Consider the following 13,334-nt stretch of genomic DNA (forward strand, 5'->3'; position numbering starts at 1 on the left):
CATCAGCAACATCAAAGTTCTGGCATTTGCATGATAAATCAGGTGAATTAAAGTAGATTAGTAGACACAAAGCGAACTATTTCACAGAGGCTGCAGTGCAAGTTCATTTAAGCTAGACAGAGAAATCATGCTACACAAACCAATTTAATGCTTTGATAATTTTTTTTCTTCCTCCCCCCCCTCTTCCCTCCCCTCCCTCCCCCCTTTTTTTTCCCTTTTCCCTTTCCCTTGCAAAACCCCCTTGAAAGCAGCTGAGGATCACCAGAAGTCACTTCCATAAATTACTCTGAAGTCTCTCTCCTTAAAGGAATTTTAAAGCTAGTTAATTTTTGCCCAAAGAGTTGGCTGAGCAGGTTGTTCTGGGACTCGGCGGTGCGGTAAGTGGCGGAGGCGGCCGGCTTGGCGCCCCGGGTGGCACGCGGGCTGTGCAAGGAGCCGCGCGGGGATGACGCCGGCCCCTTGGCCAACACTTGGTGGAGGCTCTTCCCCAGGATGGCCTTCCTGCGTTTCACGTCCCCGTTGGCATGACGCAGCTCCCCCTTCTTCTGGTTGTAAGTGTCCAGGACCATCTTCTTCAGCTGGGTGCCCGTTTTGGGCTTGGGTACCAGTTTGTTGCAGTGCGTCTCTTTCCTCCCCGGGGAGAGGGCAGAAGCTTCAGCGTTGCTCCAGCTGGCGCATTTGAGCTCACCGGTGCTCTCACTCCTCCCTGGGCACGGGGGCCGGGCTTTTTTCTTTTTCCCATCTCCCTCCATGTTCTCCCTGGAACTGCTGCGGTGGCTCAGGGACTTGTGCTCTTTCCTCCTTTTGGGGTGAAGCTTACTGGTGGCTTTGCTTGGCTCCACATGGCTGTATCTCATGGTGTTGTTGGCCACCTCACTTCTGGGCTGGTGACTGGTGGATTTGCTTGTGTTGCCACCCTGGTCCTTGGTGTTAGTGCTACTATCTTTCACCTCAGACATGACTTTCTCCCTCCCCAAGATGGGTTGCTGACTGTCCTCAGTGCTCCCAGCTGGGCTGCCCACACCAGCCTCACTGCTGGGCTGGCTCCCCATGGCCTTTTTCTGTGGGACTGGATCTTTGGCAGCCCTGATCAGCGTGGGTGATGCCATCTTGTCCTTCAGGGGCAGGGGTGGGTGTGCAGCTTCTGGAGATGTGGTCTTAGATGCACCTTCCCAAGAAGAGGCATTGCTGGCACTAGTGTTGCCCCATCTATGGGTCTCCTTGGCTGGTGGAGCCTCTGCCTGTAGGGAAGTAAGTTCTGAGGCCTTCTTGGCAAGCTGGAGAAATGGGATCCTGTCCATAGTGTTGGTGGCTGCACTGGGATTTTCTAGGACATCTGCTACATATTCACCATCATTGTTTGCACTTGTTCTTTTTTGGGCATCAGCATAGCCACATTTCTCAGTCAGGTGTGGAGGAGAGAGCTTTTGCTCTGTGGCTTGGTTACAAGCCAACCCAGCAAGGTCAATGGTAAACTCAGGTGAGTCCAAGAAAGGAAGTGGTTTCCCATCAAATGCTCCTTTCTCCAGCTCCTCCATAGACAGGGCAGCAATGTGGCTGAGCTCTGGGCTTCTCGCTGCAGCCTGTGGCAAAGATGGGGACAGGCAGGGTGGTGGAGGCAGGGGGTTGAACTGGGATTTCTCCATCTCTGCCAGGAGATCAGAGAAGTCTCCCACCAGTTCTTCTGTTTTCACAGATGGTTGAGGTTCTCCTGGGTCACCAGGAGTTGAAGGGAAGGAGTCAGTGGGAGCCTGCAGGCTGGGGCTTGCAGTCTCTACCAGCTGAAGGTCACTAGTGTGGTCCAGGAGGACTGGGGAGCTGTGTGGGAGTGAGCTGCTGCGGTGAATAACTTTCCTTTTCTTGCTTGGTGGCATGCCCTCCTGGAGAGAGCTGTCCTCTTTTACCTTCTCTCTGCCCTCCTTAGAGGCAACACCAGGCCTCATGACCCCTCTAAATTTGAAAGTCTTGTTGCTTCCTGCCAAGTGCTTCTCCATGTGCCGGTCATACTGCTCCTTCTTGGAGAAGGTGTAGTTGCACATGCTGCAGATGAAGGACTTCTTGATAACATGCATCACATCGGCGCAGAGCTCACAGGTGTACAGGGTGGTGTGCTTGATCTCCTGCTCCTCCACAATGCCGTGCTCCTGGCTGAGGTGGTTTCGAAGCTCTTTGGTCTCCTGGTAGAGCATAGGACACTTGTGGCACAAGTAAATCTTCTGTAAACTGTGGACGACTAGGTGCCGCTGGAGCTTGAAGGGTTTGGGAAACTGCTTGCCGCAGTGATGGCAGTCTCTGGAAGGGTCCTTGCAGTCTGGGTGCATGGGGACAGATTTTGGGGTGCCTTCGCTCTTTGCCACATGCTCTGGAGATGGAATGGCAGATGTTTTTGAGGAGCTGGGTGCAGGTGGCTTGAGCTTGACACTGCTTTCCAAGGGGTCTTTTGTCGCCTTGGCCTCCTGCTCAAGGGGTGGCTCCCTGGGGCTCTTGCTCTCCCTGCTGGCTACATGCTTGCTGCTGGGCTCGGCGTGCCGGGAGGACCTGCTGGGCTTCCGATACATGATGGTGTTGAGGAAGTGGGTGACAGCAGCGTTGTCCTCAGCAAAGCAGGCTGGCAGACCCATCACAGACTTCTGTGCCTGTCCCTTGCGAGCAAACTGGGTGGCGTGCTCCCGGAGGTGCTCGTTGTACATCCAGACATCAGAGATCTCCTTCAGGCACATCCCACAAGCCCACAGACCGGCTTTGTTTTTGGCATGCTTCTCCTTCAGGTGGTCCCTCAGCTGCTCCCGGGAGCTGAATTTGCGCTGGACACACATGTAGCAGGTGGGTGGAGGGGAAGGATTATGAGAGAGCTTGTGGAAGTCCAGCTCCCCTAATGTCAGGAACCACTGGAAGCAGACTTTGCATTTGTACTGCTTGTCTTTGGTCTTGATGGTTATCTCGCTACGGTTTTTCCCCACTTTCCCATCTTCCGGCTTACTTCTGTGCCTGCTGTGATGGCTTGGCTTTGGCTTGAAACTCACAGCATCCTCCTCACCGTGGCCAGGAAGATCTTCACAAGGGCCAAAGAAGCACATGTCTCTCATCTTCAGCTTTGCATTCAGCATCTCGATGTCTATGGTATGAAATTCGGAGGAGTCTGAATCTTCATTAGCGTTGCCTGGCTCCTCAGCCAGGTCAGGGGGATCGGAGATTGCTTCTCTGAGTGAGTGCTCATCCTCAAGGTCCATCAGAGGCTCAAACATGTCCTCAGCAGAGAGATTTCCTCCCTCCTTCTCCAGACTCCCCCAGATGTTCAAGCTGGGGACGCTGTCCACTTGGCTGTTTTGGCACAAGAAGGTTAGCATGTTGTCTTCTAAGTCAATGTCCTCCTTCCCTTGGTCACTCTTCTCACGGTCTGACCTTGGTACAATGCTTTTAGATTCACTGGAAGCAGCATCTCCACTCTTCACCTTGCTTCCATGACACATGTTTAGCATTAAGGCATCGTCAACAGAGATGGTTTCATATTCACAAGGGTCCTCCCTGGTGACACAGAAGGCATTGGTTTCGCTGAGGTCAGAAGCTAACCGGATTGTGAAGAGGTCAGCGGCACCTGCTGGCTGGAGGGTCGCCTCGGCGGTGGGCTTGGGTTTCTTGCTGCGCTTCCCATACACCCGAGTGCACTTCCTGCGGACAAACTGCTCGTCCCGAGGGAACAGCTGGGAGAATGTGGAGTCATCATCAAACAAGCCCTGGAGGTCCGAGACAGCTGTGCTCTCTGTGCAGTGTTCTCTGCCCGGTGACACATCCGCCTTCGCCCAGTGCTTGGGCTCAGCAGGAGCTGGGCTGGTCCTTGGTGTGGTCTGCAGAGCACCTTGCCCAGGAAACTTCTGCATGGTTTCAGAATCACACGTTTCCAGCAGCAGATCACCTTCAGCAGGAGCTGCGGGACTCTGTGGGACAACACTCTGGTTCCCAGCACTACTGCCTGCCACAGGACCTTCTCCTGCCTCAGCATCCGTATCTTCTGTAGCATCGACACCATGCTGCTGCTCTTTGTCTACCTTGCCCAATCCCTTCTCCACTTGCTTCACGAACCCTCTAACCCAGTTTTTGCAAGCTTGTGTGTCTTCAACTCTGTTTGAATCTTCTGCCTCCCTGGGGCAGGTGGTCGTGCTTGTTACTGACTCCTTGATGATCACCTCCTCTGAAGACACCGTTTCATTGCCCAGGTCCTCTGCAAGCTCAGCTGCACAGGGAGACTGTTCAGCTTTCTGAGAGTGCTGGGATGAGTTGGACATATTTTGTTCCTCTGTGGAGATGCAACCACCTGGCTCATAGAAGCCCTCCATGATCCCAGGCAGACTGGAGCTGAACACAGCAGCAGGAGGACCTGCATTCTTCTCCACTGCACATGGACCACCAGGCTCATTTCTGCTGGGAAACACTTTTGCTTTCCTTCGTCTCACTTTCCTGTTTAGCTTCTTCTCACAACTGCTGTCTGCCTCTACAGGATCTTTGCTTTGGTTTCTTCTGCCCTTTTCTCCCTTCTTGGCAGAGTTCAGGTTCCCAGCCACCATCTCGCTTGTTCTCCTTGTCTCTGAGTGTGGTCCTCTTGCCTTCATCTCCCTCTTCAGAACATGTGTGTGGTGCATCTCCTGGGACATCTCGAAGGACATCACACTGAGGTCACTGAGCACTCTGCTGACCACTTCTTGCATCTGTGTGCTGGGCTCTTTCTCCAGGTCTGGGCATGTTTCCTTGGGCACAAGTTCAACACTGGTGGTCAGCATCTGAGAGCTACAGGTTTTGCCTCTGACCAGAGCCTTCAGGCTCCTCCTAGGCACCTTGTGAGCTGTTTTTGATGTCTTGTCTGTAGGACTCAAGGTGGACCTGGGAGTCTTGTGTTGTGGTATGCTGCCATTCTTCACCTGGTGCTTGACAGCTTTGTGCCTGGTCAGGCCAGGCTTGGACCGGAAAGTGGCTGAACAAATATCACAGGTCACCGGGAGCCCGTTTGGCTTCTTTTCTTTGTGAAGGTCATTTTGGGAAGGGTTTGGAGTGCTGTGAGGTGTGTTGTCCTCTCCTTGGCACACACTGTTCAACACACAACTCCCCGCTTCTCTAGCCCCATGGCTTTTGGGTTTCTCGCCTTTTAGACTCTTTTCTCTGCTCTCTGTGGTTATGGAAAGACCAAGTCTCATCTCTGCTGCCTCTGAAAACTTGTGGCCATTTAATTCACCAGGATCAAGGTCTCTAATCCTTGTAAGACCTCTGCCAACAGCTGCTGGCACCTGCTGAGCAACAAAACCATTGGAGAAACCTTCTGGTTCACCTTGTTGATGATCTCCATTATCAGAGCAGCTTTCAAGCTTGTTCTCTTGATTCAGGTTTACTTCTCCTTCTCTGATCAGCAGAAGATCTGTCATGGGTTGTGTTGGGTCATCTTTGGCTTCTGGAGGAATGGAGCTAAGGACTGCATCTGTGATGGTGCATGCTTGACTTTCTTTCAAATGAGAACTTGACAGCACAGCGTCAACACTTTCAGATACCTCCTTCAAAACACCCTTTTGGTTGAAAGGTGGTGAGCAAGGAAGAGTGCAGTCCTCCCCATGTGCTTTCTGGGGACCATCCATCTCCAAATCAGAGCCCACCAGACCATCAGAAGGCAGCAGAGTGCAGGGTCTTACTGTTCCTTCTCTTTCAGGTGGTCTGTAGTTACCCAAAATGCCATCAGGGTGGTGATGGTGACCATCCTCATCCACTTCCCTTGGCATGGCCCTGCAGTGAAGCAGTGAAGGAGGAAAGGTGGGTGCCCTTTTCCCTACCCCTTCTTCTCCTGTGCTCATGGTGGGGTGATGGATGTGCTGGTTGTTGACCTCAGGAGGACATGTCTTGGTGATGTATGGACTTGATGTGTTGAGCAGGGATACATCATATTTCTTCTCATCTGAGAGCTGAGTGTTGAAGCTGGACACCTCTTCTCCCTCAGCCCCACCACTTTGCAAGCATTTGGGGTGAGAAGAATTGGTCAGCAAGGGCAGGGTGGCTGAAGATTCACCCATGCAGTGACAGCCACTGAGGGACTTCTTGCCACTTCCTTCTCTGGGAACCTGCACATTGACTTCTCTGGGTTTTGTCTCCAGCACCAAGCAGTGATCTTGGTGGAGAGCCTCCTTGGAGTGACCTGAGGGGTTGGTGGGACTTGCAGGAGTGCTGCCTTGGGGCTGTGTCCCTTGTCCCACTTGATTCCCTTCCAGCCCCTCTGCTTCTGAGCTGCTCAGGGTTTGTCTCTCCAGCAAACTCCTGCTTGCAAGGGATCTCTGATGGTTTTGAAATGCCAAGGTCGTTTGTTTTTCCTCTTGCTCCTGCTCTTCCAGCAGCTGATCACCTTTCTTCCCTTGCCCCAGCAGCGGGGTCACCGCTGTGTTTTTGAGTGGCAGGAGGTAATTCTGCTCTCGGGAAGCACCATCTGCACGGATATTAATGTCACTCAGCTCCACCTCTTCATTTGATAAGTGCTGCAGCTCCCTTACATGATTTTGTAACTCCAGCTTGGAGAATGTGGATTGTTTTGCACCATAAGAACCCATCACACCAAAGGGCTCCAGCTGCTCATGTCCACCAGAGAAAAGCTCAGCATCTTTTGCTGGGGCAGCAAGATTTTCTGTGTTGACTCCAAGAGGTATACTCTCTTCCCCTTGGGCAGGGCAGCATGTCCGATTTTCCCCTTCCGTGGCAGCTCCGCCCTCCTCTTTCTGCTCTGGCTGGATGCGGGCAGTGGCAGAGGGAGCAAGCAGCATGGGGAAGCATGGCATCAACAGCTCCTCCTCATTGCTCTTCACTGTGCGGGCAACAAAGAGCTGGAGCTGCTGCAGAGGGTTGGCAGATGTCTCCTGGGATGCCAACCCCTTCTGGGAGCTGCTGTCGCTCTCCTTGGGCAGACTCAACACATCTGACAGAAGCACTTTTGGCTTGGCTTTGTCACCAGGTCCAGGGTCTGGGTAGGTGGTGGGGCTCTTCCTCTCCTCTGTTTCTTCCATCGGTGCAGAGCCACCACCGTCCCCTCTGAAGTCCACAGTGCTTTTTGCCATCTTGGGTGACTCTGGCTTACTCAAGTGTCTTTCTTCTGTATCGGGCACCTCTTTGATATGAGATGAAAAAGCAAGATCTACAGCTGGGTTAGGATGCTGCTGAGAGCCAAAGTCAGGTTTATGGTTTGGAGGACAGCCATCAAACTTCTGCAGCTCGGCAGCATCAGCATAGCTTTCATTGGCTTTCTCTGGCACTGGGAAGCTCTTAGCATTGTGTTGGCATGGCAGGGATGGCAGAGGATCTTCAGTTGCTTCAGCTGCCTCCAGAGTCTTGGGGAACAGAGAGTCAGTGACAGCAGAAGGGCTTTTTGTCACAGAGTCTGTGTAGATGGGAGTCTCTGTTTGGTCTGGTGTGTGTGAGCCAGGCAGGCTTTTGGAGGAAGACCCATGTACTGTCTTTCCCGGGTCACCTTCCTCAGCAGCCACAATGCCTCGGAGCTGCTGAGCACCATCTTTAGAGCAGAAATGGTCCATTGTGAGAGGGGCTGCTGTGCACATCCCCACCTCCAGTGAGCCCAGCTCCACCGGGCTGGGCCAAGGCTCCCTGGGTCTCTTGTAGTCCTCACAGCCGCTCATGGTATTTGGCTTCTCACCTCTCAGCCTCTCCCCTGCACAGAGGCCTGGACTGCCCAGCTCATCTCCCAAAAGCAGTCCCTTGTCCTGGCCTGTCTCTTGCTTGGCTGGCAGTGCTGGGAACTGCTCAGCTGCCTGTCTTTGCAGGTGGGCAGCAGCGTGTTGCTGGGGTTTCTGAAGGGTGGGAGGGGGCTCGTTATCCAGCTTGCCGGTTTGCAGCTGACTCTCCAGCTCGGTGACTAACCGCTTGATCTCCAGCTCCTCGTCTGAGCTGTTGTTCATGAAAGCCACATTATAATCTGTCACCCTGTCCGTCAGTGGCAGGGAGAGCTGGCTGCTGGGGACAGGTCCTTCCTCGGGGAATTTCTTGGCTAGGGGCTTCTCCACCGAAAGGCTGTGGAACTGAGTCATGTCTTCTGGTAGCACTGGAGCCACTTCCTCCATGAGGGACCAGTCTTTCTCTGGCAGGAAGGGTGGGTAGGGTTGCTCGAATGGCAGTGGCTTGCTGGGGGAGCTGGGGGCACAGGTGAACGTCGTCACATAGCTGTCCTTGCTGGCAGGAACGCTCTCGTACAGTGGTGGATCGAACTCGCCCACGGGAAGCTCCCCAAATATCGAAGAGGAATCAAAGCTGAGAGGAGAGGAGACCTTGCCCTGTGGTGTTTCTGTGGTGTAAGGGGAGATGCTGGCATGCTTCTGCTCAAAGAAGCTGGTGCTGATGTCATCCCGGCATAAGTACACGTCATCCATGTGTGAAGAGCCCAAGGCTGGGGGCTTTGAGAAGAGGTTGTCATCGTAGTGACCAGGAAGGCCTTTGGGATCAAAAAATGTGGTGGTGGTGGTGGTGGTGTATGGATTTGGAATCTTGGCAGTGAGCATCATCCCTGCAGCACTGCCCTCATATGGGGCCACTGGTGCAGGATAGTCCTTCTGACCATCACAGAGCCCATGTGCCTTCACGTATTTGATGCCCGCTTCTGAGAGGGCATCACTCACGTTGCCAGAACTAGCTTCATTACCACCATGGGATGGAGCAATTAGCTCTTCTTCATGGTACTTCAGTCCATCGCTCGTGAAAGGGGCAAACTGATGCCTCTGGTTGACCATGGTGAGCTCAGGTGAGTCCTGAGCTTCTGGGGTGGGTTCTCCTGCCTCATGTATGTGCTTTGCTGCTTCTTTGGGTTCTGCTCCATCCTCACAGGAGACCCTGATGGGGCTCCTGCACAAGGTGGCCATGCCAGGCGGCTGCTCTTCTTGGGGCTGTGGTAACTGCTCCTCTTTTGCACAGTCCCTCACAGAAATGTCTGGTTCAGTACTTGGGCATGTTCTGGAGCCTACTAGCAAGGGTCTGGCTGTGCCAAACTGCTTGCCCCCCCTGGAAAAGTCCTTTTTGCTCTTTTGGCTCTTCTTTGGGCTCCTGTCCCCCAGAAGGCTGAGTGGAGTCCTTGGTAGGCTGCCCGACCTCCTCCTCCTCTGCATGCCTCCATTCTCACTGTCTGAGCCAGCCCCATCTGCACAGGGTGGGCTGGTGCCCATCTCGCTGGGCACGCTGCCACTGTGGTTGCTGCCAGTAGATGACTGGCTGCTCCGTCTTCGGGCTCTGGTGGCACAATCTTCTCTCTCAGCATCCTCCTGGCTTGGGACCCCACCGTGGTCCTGTGTGTCCCTTTTGTGACCATCTCTTTTCCAACTGTAGCTCCAGGCTGGGTCTTTCTCTTTGCCTCTCTCACTTCTCCCTGGGCGTTTCTTGCTGAAGCTGCGTTTGGTCCTCCTGATGAATCCCGTGCCACGCTTCTTCCTCCCCTGGAGCTTGCTGCACTCTGCCCCATCATCATCTGAGTCGGAGATGTAGTCATACTCCTGAAACCCGCCCTCCTTTGCAGCTGGCATCCACCTCTCGGTGACCTGAGAGAACTGCGCCTGCCTGCTGCTCTTCACCTGCAGTTTGTGGAGCTTGTTCTTCTGCTGCACGATCTTGTGAATGAGTTCCTTGCTCCAGGTCCCACTTCGGGGTTTCCTCTTCTTCACCTCCTTCATGGAGAACCGAGGTGGCTTGGAACTCTTGGTGCCGACAGCTGGCTCCATGTCACTCTTTGGTGGGGGCTCCTGGCCAATCTTCCTGGAATGCTTTTGGCTGGAGGTGGACTTGGAAGAGGTGGTTGGTGGGATACTGTTCTTCCTGCCTGTCCTCAGCCTGCCCATCCTCTGAGCTTCTGCTGCTTCAAGATCCAGCTCCTTGGCTTTCAACCTCTGTGCTGTCCTCCCATTATGAAGGTGCTGTTTTCCTGTTCCTCTCTTCTCCTGCTCCCCACCTTCATGGTCATCATCATAAAAACAGTCAGCCTTGGGCTGTCCTGCTGCCTTCTCCTCTGCTGCTGCCTGCTTTGATTTGCTTTCCATGACCAGAGCTTCCTTCACCTTGTGGGACATCCCACCTCCAGCTGCCTTCATGCCTGTCAGCTCCTCGTCAGCGAAGACATCTATGAAGCTGCTGTCAATCTCAGGGTTATCTGACTGGTAGCCCAGGCCGTTGAGTGCTTCGGTGATCAGGCTGTCCAGCTTGGCATCATCGATGTCCAGGTCTGAGGCAGTGAGTGGCAGGGAGCTGGTGGTGAGGCCGTTGAAGAGGTTGCCCTTCAGAGCATCTTCCTTGCCCTCACTTTTGCTCTCTCCATCCAGCAAGAAGTCATCACTCTTGTTTAATGTCAAGAAATGAGGGTCTGAAGAGAGCCCCAGGCTGGGAGGTTTGAGGGGCTCTGGGGAGAGATCTTTCTGCCCCTCGTCTGCCTGAGGAGCATCCTTGCCTTCTCCCTGTGGAGCAGGATGGGAGGTGCAGAACTGGCGGTGCTGCAGGAAGGAGGAGAGGTTGCTGTAGTTCTGGTCGCACTGCTTGCAGGTCAGGAGCACATCCAGCTGGTCCAGACTAGCGCTGCTGAGTGAGTTGGCCAGCAAGTGATGGGAGGAGTAGGGTGGTGGAGGCTGCTCCCCATCCAAACCATCTGAGCATCCTTTGGCCACCTCCATGCTGGGTTTGTGGAACGGGCTCGCCGGGGCACATTTCAGGAGGCTGTCATCCTTCAGGGCATCAGGAGGGAAGTGGAAGGATTTGATGGAGTCTGGAGGGTGGTAATGAAGTGAGCTGGAACTCAGGACATTGGAGGGGTGGAAGGTTTTGTTGCTGTCCTTGGGATGGCAGGGATGCTGGAAGAAGGGGGATGGGGTCAGCGTTCCAGACATCTGACTGTCTTCGAAACCAGGGTTGAGTGGGCTGCTGGACATGGGGGAGAGCGACGAGCAGGTGCTGCCACAAGTGGGGTTGGGGACAGGGGAAGGCAGTGGGGACTCACAGGGGGAAGCAGCCACCAAGGCTGATGATGGCAGGACCAGTGCTGAGCCTGATGAGCTCCTTGGGGGTGGAGGACCTGCTTGACCCATGCTGTAGAAGAGGGCTTTGCTTCTTGAATCACAGACAGGGGACCCTGGCTCCTTCCCATTCTCCAAAGAGAAAGTGCCTGTTGAGTTGGGGTCTCCTCTCTGGACCCCAATGCTCTCTCCTGACAAGAGTTTTTTGCTGTGATACCCCAGAGAGCTACTTAAGGGGGGGCCTTTCTGGGCTTTCCCACTCCCCTGCCACTCTGATGTGCCCAGTGGGAAGGGGAGCTTCTGGCTGGTGATCTGCCTCGACAGCTCGAGCCTGTTTTGACTGGGCATTGCGGCAGCCAGGTGGATTTGCTGCCAAGGCATCCTGGCATTTTTCTGCCTGTGCTGCCTCTGCTCGGGGCCAGGCTGGCACTCAAATGAGAACTGGTTTCCAACAGGGTTTGAATAAGGTGCTGAATTCTGGTCCAGGAGAGAAAACGCCTTAGTGGCACCTTCCCAAGCTTGCACAAGCCTGGGGTGGGTGGGTGGCGTAGTGGGAACGTTGGTCTCGAAAGGCATGGATCCCACGCTGGTGCTGCCCGTGGGGGAGCCGCAATAGGCTTTGCTCGGAAAGTGCACTTGGGAGAGAGAGTTTGGTGGCATGTTCCTTCTCAGGGGGCTGCTCTGGACCAGCAGCCGTGGGCTGGGGCCACTGTCTTTCACTGAGGCTTGCCTCTGACCGACTGGCTTTGGCATGCTAGGCGAGTGTAAACTAGACGGAAAAACAGTTGGGTTTTCTTGGAAAGTGCTTGGATTTTGGTCGATAGCACCAGACGACGAGAGAGCACCATTGGGGTCGGTGGGATGCTCGCTCCTGCCCTTGCAGCACGACAAAGGGCCGTGGTGCGGGGCCGCCGGGGGCGGTGGTGGGTGCAGGAACGGTGGTGGTGGCGGCATGGGTAAGGTATACAGCCTGCCCTCAGGGGACAGGCTCTCGTAGGAGCCACCACTCAGTGCCTCGTCTTGCCACTCTCTGGAGGACGAGTGGAAGGAGAAGGTGCCGTGAGCCAGCGTGCCGTTGGGGATCCCCAAGCTGTCCACGTACTCCTGGCTCCCGGCATCACCGCCGTACGTATCCTTCCCCGAGTCATGCAGCAGCTGGAAGGGATATTGGCATGGCAAAGCACCCAAACCATGGGTACCGGCTTTGCCACCCTCGGGGAAAGAGCTGGCCTTCTGCATCGAGATTCCATAGCTAGCACCGGTGAAGCTCTTCTCCGGGGAAGTCCAGGAGTCAGCTCTGTTCGCCTGAAACTCGAGATAATGTAGCTGCCCATTGGTGCCGGGGTTCTTGAGGGGGATGCCGGCAGTGGGGGGCTGCCCCTTGGGGCCAGCGGGCTGTGAGGTATAGTTGGCAGAGGTACGGCCGGCGGTGGTGTCGGGGAAGCAGCGGCCAAAGCCGACGTCTTCTTGCCGGAGCTCAGCCTCACGCTGGGGGATGCTGGGCACATGGAAGCGGTAGCTGCCGGCTGCGGGGCTGTGATTCACCTCCGGTTTCTTCGGGGGGGTCACCTTCTGCTGCGGGTAGGCGATGCCGATGGTGGGGTTCGGCCGGGTGCCGGTGATGCTGAGCCGGTAGAGCTGGTGCTGGCCCCGCTCGCCCTTCCCCGAGCGCCGGCTGCGCTCACGGGCTCGACCCTTCCCTGGGGGCGACTGAGGGCTGCCCTGGACCTCTCCCCAGTCATTGCCAAACTTGGGTTTGCATTGGAGGGATTTGAAATCGATCTTCCCCGCTTGTTGGGGCCGGATCACGGCTTCCCGCTGGCTGTGGGGCTCCTTGTCCTTAGGGCTGGGGAAGGGAGATGTCCCCTCCCCGCCAAGCGTCCTCCCGTCCTTGTCCCCACAGCCTTCAAAGATGAAGTCCTTGTCGGGGTCTTTGGGGCCGGCCTCAGTATTGCCGATGGTGTAAACATGCTGGGTCTCTCCAGTCATGATACTGAGGTGGGGGGAAAGCCTAGAAAGCCCCGTTTTCCTGTCCTGCTGTGAGCTGTTGTCCCTCTGTCACGGGCATGGTCCCCCACTGACGGGCACCGGGGTGCTGAGAGGGGCAGCGGGTCCCCAGGGCTGGGGCAGTGCAGGATCCCCAGCACCAGTGGGGCTCTGCCACATCGTTTCAGACCTGGAGTGGAGAAAAGAGAGAAAGAGAAGGGAGGTTGTTTTAGCCCTTTTATCTTATTGTCGCTGTGGTTGGGGGTTGGATGGAAGAAGCAGCAAAGCGACCCCCACCCTAAGTAAGCCTGGGGTGAACCCCTCCAGCTTTTGACT

The 13,334-nt window shown here is 55.2% G+C and overlaps 1 protein-coding gene across 1 annotated transcript; it reads right to left on the minus strand.

The window, feature by feature from the left end:
• Positions 1 to 226: 226 nt before the first annotated feature.
• Positions 227 to 13,062, minus strand: ZNF469 (zinc finger protein 469). Its single transcript, XM_068150800.1, has one exon. It carries the CDS (start codon positions 12,999 to 13,001, stop codon positions 282 to 284), a length of 12,720 nt encoding a protein of 4,239 aa, XP_068006901.1. The 5' UTR covers positions 13,002 to 13,062; the 3' UTR covers positions 227 to 281.
• Positions 13,063 to 13,334: the final 272 nt, after the last annotated feature.

Source organism: Melanerpes formicivorus, unplaced genomic scaffold, assembly GCF_026170545.1.
Source record: "Melanerpes formicivorus ecotype bairdi unplaced genomic scaffold, bMelFor1.0.p_v2 SCAF_20, whole genome shotgun sequence".
Taxonomy (NCBI): Eukaryota; Metazoa; Chordata; class Aves; order Piciformes; family Picidae; genus Melanerpes; species Melanerpes formicivorus.

Bases quoted from the DNA above. Each gene is read 5' to 3' on its own strand.
- ZNF469 (XM_068150800.1), bottom strand. From the start codon at position 13,001: ATGACTGGAGAGACCCAGCATGTTTACACCATCGGCAATACTGAGGCC.